Source organism: Oncorhynchus nerka, linkage group LG12, assembly GCF_034236695.1.
Source record: "Oncorhynchus nerka isolate Pitt River linkage group LG12, Oner_Uvic_2.0, whole genome shotgun sequence".
NCBI lineage: Eukaryota > Metazoa > Chordata > Actinopteri > Salmoniformes > Salmonidae > Oncorhynchus > Oncorhynchus nerka.
This window is the reverse complement of record NC_088407.1, coordinates 16,581,281-16,598,333: the sequence shown is the minus strand read 5'-3', so window position 1 is coordinate 16,598,333 and position 17,053 is coordinate 16,581,281. Positions and strand designations below refer to the sequence as shown.

General features: G+C 43.3%; 1 protein-coding gene across 2 annotated transcripts in view; it reads right to left on the bottom strand.

Moving 5' to 3' along the window:
• Window positions 1-5,149: 5,149 nt before the first annotated feature.
• LOC115118452 (myotubularin-like) overlaps window positions 5,150-17,053 on the bottom strand; it is a 52,829-nt gene continuing 40,925 nt past the window's right edge. The window contains exon 14 of one of the 2 annotated variants that reach the window (XM_065025286.1): window positions 5,150-10,027. In XM_065025286.1, the coding sequence (XP_064881358.1) occupies window positions 9,845-10,027 (183 nt within the window). In that variant the 3' untranslated portion in view covers window positions 5,150-9,844. The remainder of the gene's footprint in view (window positions 10,028-17,053) is intronic. The other variant, XM_065025287.1, reaches the window with a different exon arrangement.

Genomic DNA, 17,053 nt, shown 5'->3' with positions numbered 1-17,053 from the left:
ATTTGAGTAAACGAGGGCTACAACGTATATTGAAAGCAGGTGGCTCCACATAGGTATGGTTCCTGAGTTATTTAAGGAATTAACATCCCCTCATGCTTAGGGTCATGTTTAAAAATGCCCAGTTTACCTCAAAGAGGGGTCTCGAAGGAGCATAGGGGGTTTAAAGGGTGTGTCTCCAGAACTCAACCCAGTTAAAACCTTCTGGGAGATTCTGGAGCGGTGCATGAGACCGCGTTTTTCACCACCATCAACAAAACACCAAATTATTGAATTGGTTGGAGAAGAATGGCGTCTGCATCCCTCCAAGAGTTCCAGACACTCGTAGAATCTAATGCCAAGGTGCATTGAAGCTGTGGTGGCCCAACGCCATAGTAAGACACCTGATGTTTTGTTGATTTTTGTCAGTTACCTGTAACTTATTCCAGGAAGGTAGGGTAGGCCCCATTGAAATGTAGCTAGAAAGTATACTGAACAAAAATATAAACAACATGCAACCATTTCAAAAGGTTTTACTGAGTTAGTTCATATAGGGAAATCAGTCAAATTAAATAAATACATTTGGCCCTAATCTATGGATTTCACATGACTGGGAATGCAGACATGCATCTGATGGTCACACATACCTCAAGTTAGGGGTGTGGATCAGAAAACCAGTCAGTATCTGGTGCGACCACTATTTGCATCATGCAGCGCGTCACATGTCCTTCCCATAGAGTTGACCAGGCTGTTGAATGTGATCTGTAGAATGTTGGCGTCACATGTCCTTCCCATAGAGTTGACCAGGCTGTTGAATGTGATCTGTAGAATGTTGGCGTCACATGTCCTTCCCATAGAGTTGACCCGGCTGTTGATTGTGATCTGTAGAATGTTGTCCCACTCTTCAATGGCTGTGCAAAATTGCTGGATAATAGCGGGAACTGGAACACGCAGTCATGCACGTCGATCCAGAGCATCCCAAACATGCTCAATGGGTAACATGTATGCAGGCCATGGAAGAACTGGGACATTTTCAGCTTTCAGAAATTGTGTACATATCCTTGCGACATGAGGCAGTGTATTATCATGCTGAAGCATGAGGTGATGGCGGCAGGATCTCGCCTTATGGTAGAGAAATTAACATTCAATTCGCTGGAAAAAGCTCTGGTGGACAATCCTGCAGTCAGCATGCCAATTGCACACTCCCTTATAAACTTGAGACATCTGTGGCATTGTGTGTGACAAAACTGCACACTTCAGTGGCCTTTTATTATTGTCCCCAGCAAAAGGTGCACCTGTGTAATGATCATGCGGTTTAATCAGCTTCTTGATATGACACACCTGTCAGGTGGATCGATTATCTTGGTTTACCCCACTAGCATGGGGTAAACAAATGTGATTTTTCTGTTGTTGAGAAATACATTTTTTGTGCATTTGGACCATTTCTGGGATCTTTAATTTCAGCTCATGCTACATGGGACCAACACTACACAGTGCTGAAAAAAGTAACCAAATGTCATACTTCAGGCTGAGACACACAAGGTCAGTTTAGGTCTGAGACACACAAGGTCAGTTTAGGTCTGAGATATCCTAAGAAGGGACAAGGTCAGTTTAGGGCTGAGACATCCTAAGAAGGGACAAGGTCAGTTTAGGGCTGAGACATCCTAAGAAGGGACAAGGTCAGTTTAGGGCTGAGACATCCTAAGAAGGGACAAGGTCAGTTTAGGGCTGAGACATCCTAAGAAGGGACAAGGTCAGTTTAGGTCTGAGATATCCTAAGAAGGGACAAGGTCAGTTTAGGGCTGAGACATCCTACGAAGGGACAAGGTCAGTTTAGGGCTGAGACATCCTACGAAGGGACAAGGTCAGTTTAGGGCTGAGACACACAAGGTCAGTTTAGGTCTGAGATATCCTAAGAAGGGACAAGTTCAGTTTAGGGCTGAGACATCCTACGAAGGGACAAGGTCAGTTTAGGGCTGAGACACACAAGGTCAGTTTAGGTCTGAGATATCCTAAGAAGGGACAAGTTCAGTTTAGGGCTGAGACATCCTAAGAAGGGACAAGTTCAGTTTAGGGCTGATATATCCTACGAAGGGACAAGGAAGGGACAAGGTCAGACATTTAGGGCTGAGACATCCTACGAAGGGACAAGGTCAGTTTAGGGCTGAGACATCCTACGAAGGGACAAGGTCAGTTTAGGGCTGAGACATCCTACGAAGGGACAAGGTCAGTTTAGGGCTGAGACATCCTACGAAGGGACAAGGTCAGTTTAGGGCTGAGACATCCTATGAAGGGACGAGGTCAGTTTAGGGCTGAGACATCCTATGAAGGGACGAGGTCAGTTTAGGGCTGAGACACACAAGGTCAGTTTAGGGCTGAGACATCCTATGAAGGGACGAGGTCAGTTTAGGGCTGAGACACACAAGGTCAGTTTAGGGCTGAGACATCCTATGAAGGGACGAGGTCAGTTTAGGGCTGAGACACACAAGGTCAGTTTAGGGCTGAGACATCCTATGAAGGGACAAGGTCAGTTTAGGGCTGAGACATCCTATGAAGGGACAAGGTCAGTTTAGGGCTGAGACATCCTATGAAGGGACAAGGTCAGTTTAGGGCTGAGACACACAAGGTCAGTTTAGGGCTGAGACATCCTATGAAGGGACAAGGTCAGTTTAGGGCTGAGACATCCTATGAAGGGACAAGGTCAGTTTAGGTCTGAGATATCCTATGAAGGGACAAGGTCAGTTTAGGGCTGAGACATCCTATGAAGGGACGAGGTCAGTTTAGGTCTGAGATATCCTATGAAGGGACAAGGTCAGTTTCGGTCTGAGATATCCTATGAAGGGACAAGGTCAGTTTAGGTCTGAGATATCCTAAGAAGGGACAAGGTCAGTTTAGGGCTGAGACATCCTACGAAGGGACAAGGTCAGTTTAGGGCTGAGACATCCTACGAAGGGACAAGGTCAGTTTAGGGCTGAGACATCCTACGAAGGGACAAGGTCAGTTTAGGGCTGAGACACACAAGGTCAGTTTAGGTCTGAGATATCCTAAGAAGGGACAAGTTCAGTTTAGGGCTGAGACATCCTACGAAGGGACAAGGTCAGTTTAGGGCTGAGACACACAAGGTCAGTTTAGGTCTGAGATATCCTAAGAAGGGACAAGTTCAGTTTAGGGCTGAGACATCCTAAGAAGGGACAAGTTCAGTTTAGGGCTGAGATATCCTACGAAGGGACAACGAAGGGACAAGGTCAGTTTAGGGCTGAGACATCCTATGAAGGAAGGAAGGGACAAGGTCAGTTTAGGGCTGAGACATCCTACGAAGGGACAAGGTCAGTTTAGGGCTGAGACATCCTACGAAGGGACAAGGTCAGTTTAGGGCTGAGACATCCTATGAAGGGACAAGGTCAGTTTAGGGCTGAGACATCCTACGAAGGGACAAGGTCAGTTTAGGGCTGAGACATCCTATGAAGGGACGAGGTCAGTTTAGGGCTGAGACATCCTATGAAGGGACGAGGTCAGTTTAGGGCTGAGACACACAAGGTCAGTTTAGGGCTGAGACATCCTATGAAGGGACGAGGTCAGTTTAGGGCTGAGACACACAAGGTCAGTTTAGGGCTGAGACATCCTATGAAGGGACGAGGTCAGTTTAGGGCTGAGACACACAAGGTCAGTTTAGGGCTGAGACATCCTATGAAGGGACGAGGTCAGTTTAGGGCTGAGACGCACAAGGTCAGTTTAGGGCTGAGACATCCTATGAAGGGACGAGGTCAGTTTAGGGCTGAGACATCCTATGAAGGGACAAGGTCAGTTTAGGTCTGAGATATCCTATGAAGGGACAAGGTCAGTTTAGGGCTGAGACATCCTATGAAGGGACGAGGTCAGTTTAGGTCTGAGATATCCTATGAAGGGACAAGGTCAGTTTAGGTCTGAGATATCCTATGAAGGGACAAGGTCAGTTTAGGTCTGAGATATCCTAAGAAGGGACAAGGTCAGTTTAGGGCTGAGACATCCTACGAAGGGACAAGGTCAGTTTAGGGCTGAGACATCCTACGAAGGGACAAGGTCAGTTTAGGGCTGAGACACACAAGGTCAGTTTAGGTCTGAGATATCCTAAGAAGGGACAAGTTCAGTTTAGGGCTGAGACATCCTACGAAGGGACAAGGTCAGTTTAGGGCTGAGACACACAAGGTCAGTTTAGGTCTGAGATATCCTAAGAAGGGACAAGTTCAGTTTAGGGCTGAGACATCCTAAGAAGGGACATGTTCAGTTTAGGGCTGAGATATCCTACGAAGGGACAAGGTCAGTTTAGGGCTGAGACATCCTACGAAGGGACAAGGTCAGTTTAGGGCTGAGACATCCTACGAAGGGACAAGGTCAGTTTAGGGCTGAGACATCCTACGAAGGGACAAGGTCAGTTTAGGGCTGAGACATCCTACGAAGGGACAAGGTCAGTTTAGGGCTGAGACATCCTAAGAAGGGACAAGGTCAGTTTAGGGCTGAGACATCCTATGAAGGGACAAGGTCAGTTTAGGGCTGAGACATCCTACGAAGGGACAAGGTCAGTTTAGGGCTGAGACATCCTATGAAGGGACAAGGTCAGTTTAGGGCTGAGACATCCTATGAAGGGACGAGGTCAGTTTAGGGCTGAGACACACAAGGTCAGTTTAGGGCTGAGACATCCTATGAAGGGACGAGGTCAGTTTAGGGCTGAGACACACAAGGTCAGTTTAGGGCTGAGACATCCTATGAAGGGACGAGGTCAGTTTAGGGCTGAGACACACAAGGTCAGTTTAGGGCTGAGACATCCTATGAAGGGACAAGGTCAGTTTAGGTCTGAGATATCCTATGAAGGGACAAGGTCAGTTTAGGGCTGAGACATCCTATGAAGGGACGAGGTCAGTTTAGGTCTGAGATATCCTATGAAGGGACAAGGTCAGTTTAGGTCTGAGATATCCTATGAAGGGACAAGGTCAGTTTAGGTCTGAGACATCCTATGAAGGGACAAGGTCAGTTTAGGTCTGAGATAGCCTATGAAGGGACACGGTCTGAATATCCACAATACTCACATGAGCAGACATTACATAGGGATTTTCCTAATTTCAATATGACCCGAATAAACAAAAGATAATAAAATATCACATTACTCCAAGAATATGAATGAAAGAAACAACCCAAGTCAACATGTTTTTTTGTTTTAAGTGAGAAATCTTTAAATTAATTTAATCAGCATTATTTACACAACAACCAACATGGACTACTCATACATGAGAGGAGTAGTACAGCCTGAATCCCACAGCTGTTTGTGTTGTCTTGCCAAAACTCCCATGTAGGCTGGGTGCCAGTTGGCTTCTGCTCGTCCTGGCATGAACAGAGCAGACAAAGACTGGTATGTAAAGCCTTGTCCAAGCCAGACAGGCCCATAGGGCAGCAGTCCATCTCCTGTTTCTGTAGCATGAGGCAGCTTGTTGTACAAGTACACCCTCCTTGACAGTACGCCCCCTGAAACAGACTGGCACCCAAGCTAACTCCTATGGTCATGACTCACAAGGATTTGGCAAAACGGCACAAACTGATCTGGGACACCAGGCTGGGGAGTAAGTAGGCTATAATATGACAGAAATCCCTTTCGATATCCCTATGTTAAAGGTAGAATACATGAAGAAAATTAACAAAATCACTAGCGACAGCTGGCACCCTATTCTCTGGTCAAAATAAGTGCACTATATTGGCAGTAATAGGGTGCCATTTGGGACTAATAGTGTGCCATTTGCACAGCCTTTATCAGTGCTCAATTCTTCTAGGGCTGTAATTCAGACAAACTCATTATACCAATGTTTATGGCAGTGTCTTTGTTTACAAACTAATGTCCATGCATCGCCTTCTCATTGTGGAAAAACATGCATCTATTTGTGATGGGGATACTTCCTGGTGGTAGTAAAGTATTACCACTGTTCAGGGATTAGATCTGACCATGGGGGTAAAAGAGCTCCTGCATAAATACCACAATGAGTTTGATTGAAGGCCGAGGCTGTGGATCAGACTTTTCTGGGCCCCTCATCCCAACAGCTAAAGGTCCCGAAGCTTCTGCGCATGTACGGAATTCTCTACTTTAAGCAGTCTCAGCTCTACACATATAGAACCATCCTTCACATTCCTAGTGTCAATGGTGAATTAGAATTTTCCCAATTTTTTTTTACAGATGAAACTTCCATGCAGCATCTGCATAGCAACTATTTGATCTCAGTTTCATGGGGATATGCAATTAGATCGTTATGCTATTTATATTCAGTTGCCAAGTTAAATATAGGTTAAATACAAATAAATGTAGATTGCTATCATTGCGTTTTTGCAGACATTGATTCAGCTGCGACCTAACCTTATTAAAAGAGCACCATTCGCTAGAATAGCCGGTTCCCTGCGAGTAGAGCAGACACTGTGTGTAAAGTAGAGAATCGCGCACAATAGCAGAAGCTTCGGGACCTTTAGCTGTCCAGAAGAGGGGTTCAGAAAAGTCCAATTCTCAGCCACTCCATTGATCTAATCACGCCCCTATTTACACAATCACAGGTGAAGACGCCAAAGGTAACTGAATCAATTCCCGACTGAATCAAATCTCCCACAATTCATGATTCACTGTCCTCTTCTGTTAGAAATCAAAATCCCAAAATGCAAATAAAAAAATAAACTAATGTAACAAGAAATCCACAAATTATTAACCAACCATTCAAAGAAACAAAACAAAATGTTTGTCCTACTAATTTCCTTTTTATAAAACGTGTCAAATGGTACACTAAATAAAATAATATTTTACAACTTTTAACAGTAAAATCAGTTTTGTTTGAGGTAATTACATCATAGTTACTGTACTTGTATAAAGTAAAAAATAAACAAAATATATTTATTTTGTTGCCTAAAAACACAACCAACCAACAAACCAAAAAGTGTTTTGCCTTGTTGTTCATTTCGCTCTTGGTTTTATTTAAAAAAACTTTTTCACCTCATTGAGGCCAAAGTCTTCCGAAGTGACGCATTCTGGGGTAGCATTAGGGAGCAAAAAGGTAGTGCCTGAAAGGTTTTAATATCAAGAGACCTCATTTTTAGCCCACCATCACCACCATCTTTCAATAGATGTTCAGCAACAAGCCCTCTAAGTTCTCTCTCTGGTATGGTCTTCCCATATCCAGTGGTGACTGGTTATCCTACCCAAAGGATCTTGACCAGAAGGAGCATACATACTGTATCAACCAATCAGGATCTTTTCTTTTCCCTTTCACAACCAATCGGAATCCATCATTCCCGTTGCCCCAGCAAATCGGATGCTTTCTTTCCCCGCACCACAACCAATCGGGTTCTTCCTTTCTCCTTCCACAACCAATCAGGTGCTTTCTTTCCCTTTACCCCTCGACCACAGATGCCACACACAGAGGAACAATGACAAAGACAAAGTTATAGTTTGGGTACATACAAAACATCCACCTGAGGATGAAATTCAGACGGTCAAAGGCACAGAACTGGACCTGACCTGCGTTCTCCAGAACACTGGATATGCCCTGTAAAGAGTAACTAAACAATTCCTGGGTTTTCCCACCAATCTAATCTCAAAATCTATGGTGATTCTTGTCCAAAGAACTCTTGTCTGAGAATACATTGCCCACATCGTGATCCCTTGAAACGTTGTAAATTATTCTGGACTTCCACCGATCTGATCCCACCTCTAGACATTGTCCCTTCCACAGCTTTTATTTGGGGATTATTTCTGAACCTACTCTGTGGGAGTCCAAAAACCTTCAGCAAATTTGAGCTAAACCATTTTGCCACGCAGATTGGGATCAATAGGGTCGATGGCAAATGTTTACGTTTATGCCAAGAGGGGTTTGACCATTCAAGGTAACAGGTTGTAAAGGCTCTGAAGTTGTACAAAATGAGAGTTGGGTTGAGGCAGAACCACTGATCACTATTATTGGACTGAGTGGACCTAGCCTGGTGCCAGATCTGTTTGTGCCGTCTTACCAACACATACGGTAAATGTAATGCATGACTACGGCCATATGAGTCACTTTAATAATGTTTACATCCTGCTTTACTCATCTCATGTGTATATACTGTATTCAATTCTACTGTATTTTAAATCTATGCCACTCTTGACATTGCTCTTCCTAATATTTATATATTTCTTAATTCCATGATTTTACGTTTAGATGTGTGTATTATTGTGACTTGTTAGATACTACTGCACAGTCGGAGCTAGGAACACAAGCATTTAGCTACACCTGCAATAACACCTGCTAAATACGTTTCTGTGACCAATAAAAAAAAGGTTAAAAAAAGAGGTTATTTTGAGTCGGCAAGACAGTACAATCAGATTTGGGACGAGGCTCGAGTGAACCACGATATGAGATAAAACTCTCAGCACCTCTCATAGGAACCAATACAACTGTCTGTGTCCAGTCTCTCCCTAGACCTTCTACAGTACAATACACAGGGATACTTGGCCTACCGGATATCATACACTGGGCTATAATCAACCCCGAATAAATGATACAATTTGGGACTTATGAACATAGAACTGATTTATACTATTTTTGTGGGTATGAATGATAAATCATTTATGTGAGTTGGGACGGGGAAACTGGTTTGCACTCAAGCTTCCTATCCAAACGTAACTGAATGATTGGACTGGTATTGCTTATGTTGGGACATAGGTACAGCTACACAATGATTGAAGGGAAACTAGTCACATACACTTCTAGTCAAATTTTAATTCCCGGTCATGGAGAGGAGTGCAGTGTAATCAGTCCTAGAGGAGCAGGGGCTACGATCCCATTCTCTCCCTGGTCATGGAGAGGAGTGCAGTGTATTCAGTCCTAGAGGAGCAGGGGCTACGATCCCATTCTCTCCCTGGTCATGGAGAGGAGTGCAGTGTATTCAGTCCTAGAGGAGCAGGGGCTACGATCCCATTCTCTCCTGGTCATGGAGAGGAGTGCAGTGTATTCAGTCCTAGAGGAGCAGGGGCTACGATCCCATTCTCTCCCTGGTCATGGAGAGGAGTGCAGTGTATTCAGTCCTAGAGGAGCAGGGGCTACGATCCCATTCTCTCCCTGGTCATGGAGAGGAGTGCAGTGTATTCAGTCCTAGAGGAGCAGGGGCTACGATCCCATTCTCTCCCTGGTCATGGAGAGGAGTGCAGTGTATTCAGTCCTAGAGGAGCAGGGGCTACGATCCCATTCTCTACCCTTCCCCTGAAGTGTGCACTCATACGCTCCCCCTCATAGATTTAAAAGGGACTGGTGTGAGGAATATGGTGGAAACTCCATCCATCCAGCCATGCTTGCACCAATACAATGCATGAGCATGAAGGGGAGTGACTGAGGGCACACTTCTGGGTGAATTGGAATGCAGCCAGTGAGTTTTAACCCTTCACCTTTAGTATTGTTTATCTACAAACATTGTTTTATTTTATATTAAGGCTTCTTTGTTTTGGTGGAAAAACAACATTCTATTAAAGTTGTGAGAAGGCTGTACTGTGACATGTTGCATAATCACCATGGTTACGTCTATTCCATGTTATTTATCGGCTTCATTATTACTTTAAACGTTATGTACAAAAAATAACTTCCTGTGTCAGGGTCAAACCCATTTCAATTTCAGGAAGTGAATTGAAATTCTGAAATTCCGAAGAACTGAACATTCTGAAATCCTGCAGAACTGAAAAATCTTCATTGGGAAAAAATGTCACTTTTCAACTCTCAAATTTGGAACTTCAATCAATCTCCTATGATTCATTAACTGAACTGACATGTAATCAACACCGACCCCGGAGAATGCGCATACACGTGTGTTGTATACGTCGGAGTGTGTGTGGCGACCCCACTCAGAAGGGGGTGTGCAGGTGGGTGATGTGCTGCGTGGGAGAGGCTGCGTTGGGGGTGGAGCTATTTGATAGGTGGGAGGAGTTGGGGGAGGAGTCAGAGAGCTGCAGTTCCTCTAGTTTCTTCAGGTATTCATCTCTCAGGGCTAACAGCTCTATGTAACGCTGTTCCACTGGACTCTGCTGCTGTAGAGTAGAGCAGAGCAGGGTAGGATAGAGCAGAGTAGAATAGAGTAGAATATAAATAGTAATTACCACCACCAGGGGGAGGCAGAGAGCGGGAGGAGACAGGAGAAGGAGGGAGAGGATGGGGAGAGAGGGGAAAAAAATACTGTTAATTATATGCAAACAACGCAAACAGATAAGCATATAAACAATCACAAAGAGGTATAGAGGCTCAAGAGACACACGGTGAAAACATGAATATTCATTATTGATGCCTAGAGTGTTTTAAATGAGAGCAGCAAGCTGGTCTGGTGCCAACACACAATACTGTTTATTTGTTTATTAGGATCCCAAGTAGTGTTTGCCGAAGCAGCAGTTATTCACAAAAAACACAAGTAACAAAACACTGATACACAAGGACAGTCAAACAAATTAAAAATACCACAATATACAAACAAAAGAAAATACTACTAAAATAAATTAGGTGTGTTAGTGTCCCCTCACAGTGCAATGAGATGGTACATATTTTCTAAAAGGTAAAGTTACTGTTTGCTCAGTAATAGGAGATGGTAGGGAGTTCCATGCGATCATGGCTCTTTAGAATACTGTGCGTTGGACATGGGGACGGTGAAGAGACCCCTGGTGGGGTATGTCTGGGTGTCTGAGCTGAATGTTATTTGATTATACAGACAATCTGGAATTTTCATTACAGTAATGCTTGTCCTAAAAACTAGAAGAGTTGGCAGTTAATCTCTCCTCAACCATGAAAGACTATCATGTTGTTGATGTTAGTTCTGTGTTTGTAGTTCAGGGCAAGGCGTTCTGCTTTGTTATGAGCCAGATGCAGCTTTTCTAGGTCTTTCTTTGCTGCACCTGACCATATTACTGGACAGTAATGAAGATGGGACAAGAAAAAAGCCTGAAAACTAGTACAGCTGATGTGTCAAAAACACAGAACATATTTTAATAACAGACATACCCCCTCTCCCCATCTTCACAACATCTTTGTCAATATGACTTGACCATCCAATGTAACTCCTAGGAGTTCAGCTTCCCTAATGGTCACACCTTTTACACACAACTCCTGAGAACGTTTTGAACCAAATACAATGCTTTTAGTTGTAGATGTATTTAAGACCCGTTTATTATAAAAATTACCCATTCTGATACTGACTAACTCATTATTTAGAATTTGTGTAGGCTCACTGGCTTGGGGTGCTGACCAGGATTTCCGTTAGCCCTGAAATTGCCGGCCTTTGGACGTGAAAAAAATGTAAAGCCGATAAAGTAAAAAAAACTGTTGCTGGCCAAAATGACAGAGATTTTTAAAAACTTTTTTTTTTTTTATAATTGATGGAAATACAGTTGACCGTCATGCTTATCGGTCTATAGGTCAATTTGTAAAATTTTGAGGATTCAATTGGCCCGTGTGTATTTTCATGGATAAATAAGATACATGATGACCTAACACAACTATCACACAACATACAGAGCCTATTTTGAGAGTAATTTCTCCTGCAGTTCCTGATCTGGTTGCTGCTGGAGTAAAACATGTGCTTTTATGAGCTCATTATTTGCGCAACAACTGTAAATGCTATCACGTCTTAACTGTTTTGGTGCACGATTTTTAAAAAAGAGCTACTATTTTTATTTCTCAATTGGTAATTGAAGCGCGCCTCCTATTCACAGTGTATCACCCACCAGCGCTCCCTGAACATTATCAGGACAGAGAAACCAGACACATGCTCAGGAGCGCGCTCCCTCAAAATGATCAGGACAGAGAAACCAGACATGCTCAGTGCGTACTCCCTCAACATTACCAGGACAGAGAAACCAGACACATGCTCAGTGCGCACTCCCTCAACATTATCAGGACAGAGAAACCAGACATGCTCATTGCTCACATGGAGCCCTCCAAACAAAAGACCATGAAAACATTTACAAATCTCCTACATGATGGTTATGAAATAAACCAAAACCTGTTTCTCACAAGTGTAGGAGGTTTTGAACTCCGCAAACAACGTTTTCCACTCCGAGACTGAGAACAGTAGATGACTAATTAATATATGCATTAACAGAAATTAATATAACCAAATGTGACCGACCGGCTCGATCTGACATGCTAAATTTAATCTGGCGTGCCAGAGCGTGCTCGTAAACTCAAGAGTTGTCAGATTGTCGTAAATTCGGAGCTTTCAAAGTGCACACTGGATGCACTGGCCGAGGAGTAGGGTTGATCACAGCGTTCTGACCTATTAACAGCAGTCAAGCACCCAAACTAACTGGCTAACATTGGCTAGCTACTTCCAGACACATATATTTACATAAGTCATCTGAACCTTTGCTACGAGACTCAACATTGAGCTCAGGTACATCCTGTTTCCATTGATCATCCTTGAGATGTTTCAACAACTTAGAGTTCACCTGTGGTAAATTGAATTGATTGGACATGATTTGGAAAGGCACACATTTGTCTATATAAGGTCCCACAGTTGACAGGAATTGTCTGTGTATGGACAAAGCAATTGTTTGTGTATGGACAAAGGAATTGTGTCGAGGCACAGATCTGGGGAAGGGTACCAAAACGTTTCTGCAGCATTGAAGGTCCAAGAACACAATGGCCTCCGTCATTCTTAAATTGAAGAAGTTTGAAACCACCGAGACTCTTCCTAGAGCTGGCCACCTGGCCAAACTGAGCAATCGGGGGAGAAGGGCCTGGTCAGGGAGGTGACTTGAACCCGATCGAACATCTCTGGAGAGACCTGAAAATAGCTGTGCAGCGACACTTCCCATCCAACTTGACAGAGTTTGAGAGTTTCTGCAGAGAAGATTGGGAGAAACTATGCAAATACAGGTCTGCCAAGCTTGTAGCGTCATACCCAAGATGACTCGAGGCTGTAGCGTCATACCCAAGATGACTCGAGGTTGTAATCGCTGCCAAGTAAAGGGTCTAAATACTAACATAAATGTGATATTTCAGCTTATTATTTTTACGACATTTGCAAAAATGTCTAAAACCTGTTTGCTTTGTCATTATGGGGTATCATGTATATATAGACGAGAAAGTCTTCTTTTTTTAAATCCATTTCAGAATAAGGCTGTAACGTAACGAAATGTGGAAAAAGTCTAGTTGTCTGAATACTTTCCCAATTCCCCTCATGTAATGGGGAATTGATCAAAAAGTATCTAGCAGAGGTTCATCGGTCACATATGGAACTGAATGAAGTTCTCAAATTGCATTTTGGGAAGGTTTGAAAATGCTGTTTTATTGGCTGCTTTATTTCGTGAGTTACATGTTCTGTTAAGATGCATTACCACGGTCACCTCCTTTGTTTTGTTGACGTTGAGTGGGGTTGTTTTCCTGACACCCTAGTCTAAATGTGATCTCGGTCATTCTGAACACCGTGGGCCGACACCCTAATGGGATATGCACCCACTGCATATGGGTCCGGTACATTTCTCAAATGGCCGGCAAATTAAAATCTTCCCGGTCACGTTGTCCGGCGCCTCATTTTCCTAACGGAAACCCTGGTGCTGAAACCCTGGTGCTGAATCATCTGCATACATGTTCATGCTAGCCTTCAGTAAAACTAGTGGCGAATCATTTCTAAAATAGAGAAGAATAACAGACCAAGGCAACTACCCTGAAGGACACCACACATATCTGATGTTATACAACTAGTGGGTCAAATCCGGAATGCTGATTGGTTAAAACCGCATTCCTACCGGTGTCTATTCCACAAGTTACCACCGGCTAAATCTATGCCGTTAAAATGCCTATTTACTCTGTTCCATCTGACTGAGCAATCCACTGTTTCATCAGTCCAGCCAGGCACGTTATAAACTTGATCTCCACTATAAAAAGCATCTAAACATTCTCACATATCTGATGCTAAAGAAGCTTCCATTGAAGAACACTATTAGCTATAGAGTTCTGTTGGTTAAATAACTCTCCAACCATGTGATGACAGGTGATTTAAAGCCATAGCAAGTGAGTTTCAACAATAGCGATGTATGATCTATAACATCAAAGGCTGCACTGAAATCTAAAATACAGCTCCATCTATCATCTTATTAGCCATTTATTTTAGCCAGTCATCAGTCATCGGAGTCAGTGCAGTACAGGTTGAGTGCCATACTACATTTGCATGATGAAAATCAGTAGTTAACTTGTTCTCTGAAAAATGGCATTGTATTTGGTCAAACACAAATCCTCTCCATCAGTTTACTAAGAACAGGCAGTAAACTGATTGGGTGGCTGTTAGAGCAAAGGGTGCTTTACTATGTTCAGGTAGTGGAATTACTTTAGCTTCCTTCCATGCCTGCAGACACACACACACACACTCCTGTAGGCTTTGGTTAAAGACATAGAAATGTCTCTCTGTGTTTGTGTGATTATGACAGGGAAAGAGGATTATCTGCTCCACTGACTCAGACCCTGTTGACAGGGAGAGGGATGTTTGGGCTGCAGGGGTTTTGTGTGTGTGTGTGTGTGTGTGTGGGGCGGGGTGGGGGGTGCCACGGCAATACTGCAGCCAAACCAACCAAACCCCAGAGGCAGGACTGATCACAAGCAATGTTCCCTCTAAGCTGCACGCGGGACTGCCCCACCGGGACTGCCCCACCGGGACTGCCCCACCGGGACTGCCCCACAGAATAAATATCAGCCCGCGCAGAGACGGGATTGAACTTCACTCAACATTCTAGTTTTCCCCTTTAGTTAACACAAGTGCTTGACTTGGGCCGGAACTGTCCGGAATGCCATACCGGCACTTCTAATTCTGGGGGAATTGAGTATCGGCTTATCTACAAAATTAAAAGTAACCTATCGCTGTCCCAGAGTCACACAGAGGCAAAAAAGGTTGATAAAAGTGGAATGAAGGTGGGACCTTCATTGAATAGCAATGGAGAGTGGGGCATTCATTTCCTGATTTGTCCAAGTTTATTTGCCGCTAGGCTGCGAGTGGCAGTAGGCTGTTGGAGGTTGCGCAGATTGAAAACGTGCCAGCCTGAATGGCATGATGGAAAGCATACTTTTAAATATGATCAACCAATAAAAATTAAAAACCATTAACAAGCCATTATCGGAACGACCCTTCAGTGCATGTCTGTGCTGGGTGTGTGCCAGGGAGTGGGCGTTGCCCGAGGAGAGAGACCGCGACATTCCAGCATTAGGTATAATTAGGTATAAGGGCCTTTCCACCGGCACTGTAGAGCCTAAATATATCTGCACCGTTGGAAAGCTGGGATTCCCCCCTATTAAACATTAGCCATGGAATTGCAACAACATTCAAAATATTCTAAGAATAGCCTACTTGACAAATAACTTGCTGTGCATAGATCTCCTCTGAAACATGAACACCTTGCTTTGAGGTAGCCTACCTTATCCAGTTGATCCCTGATTTATTGAATGGGCGAATCATTTTATAAAAGACAAAAGTATTTGGTTGTAATGTTGGAAAAAGCCTGCACACCCAGGAGCTCTCCAGATGGAGGGTTGACCACAACAGTGGGGAGCTAAGTGCCTTGATCAAGGGCTCAACGGCAGGAGGTGGTAGGTCTACATGGAATCAGACAGCAGCTTTCCAGTGTCAATAATTCATACCTTTCCCATGTAGCCTATAATAATAGTCATGACAATTTGGTTAAAAGTCATGGAAAATGTGTTTAACCTCTTGAAGCTAGGGGGCACTATTTTTATGTTTGGAAAAATAACGTTCCCAAAGTAAACAGCCTATTTCTCAGGACCAGATGCTAGATTATGCATATAATTGACAGATCTGGATAGAAAACACTCTAAAGTTTCAAAATTTTGTCTGTGAGTTAAACAGAACTGATATTGCAGGCTAAAACCTGAGGAAAATCCAATCAGGAAGTGCCCCTGTTTTTGAAACCTCTGTTGTTATGCATCCCTATTGCCCATATAAAGGGATATCAACCAGAGTCCTTTTTCTATGGCTTCCCTAAGGTGTAAACAGCCTTTAGACATAGTTTCAGGCTTTTATTTTGAAGAATGAGCGTGAACGACCACATTGCGTAAGTGGATAGGTGGGGGCTCTCAGAGTGAGTTGTGCGCAAAAGAGAAAGGCGGCCAGTGTTACTCCCGGTCCTAGTGAAAAGCCAACTGTCCTAGTTGATATATTATCGAATAGATATTTGAAAAACACCGAGGATTGATTATAAAAAACATTTTACATTTTTCTGTGGACATTATGGATATAATTTGGATTTCAGTGAACATAGTCCAAATGGACCGACTTGGAAAAGACAGCTCCTGCACATCTTCCACCCCAAGACACTGGTTAACACGATCAACCTTTCCCTCTACTGCGGGTATTGCTAATACCAGCCACTTCCAATGCAACAAAATAAACTATGCAAAGTGTTTTCTTGTAGGCAGAACACACTGGAGTAGGATTCTATTCCATTGCCAGGCACGACTCAGCCCGTACACTACAGACTGCTGTATTTTGAGACAGGCTTGAATAAGCTATGCAGCCAATAAGCAGAGGGTTTTTGGTCTGATTTTCTGTAATAATGTTATGGGAATAATAATGAATTTTATTTTGTGAAGTGGTTGCTTTTTTACGTCAAACAACATTTCCAGTCATTACCTTTATGTGAAGGACAAGTGGATAAACAGGTTCATATGAAGCCCTAAATGTTTTTGCCCAAAACTCTCACAGAATGTAGGCCTACATTGAACACCACACATTGGCTGCTACTGTAGGCTGAATGATAGAACAGCTATTTCCATGTTAAAATGTTATGGGATGTAGGTCTACATTGAACACCACACATTGGCTGCTACTGTAGGCTGAATGATAGAACAGCTATTTCCATGTTAAAATGTTATGGGATGTAGGTCTACATTGAACACCACACATTGGCTGCTACTGTAGGCTGAATGATAGAACAGCTATTTCCATGTTAAAATGTTATGGGATGTAGGTCTACATTGAACACCACACAATGGCTGCTACCGTAGGCTGAATGATAGAACAGATATTTCCATGTTAAAATGTTATGGGATGTATTTTCTCCATA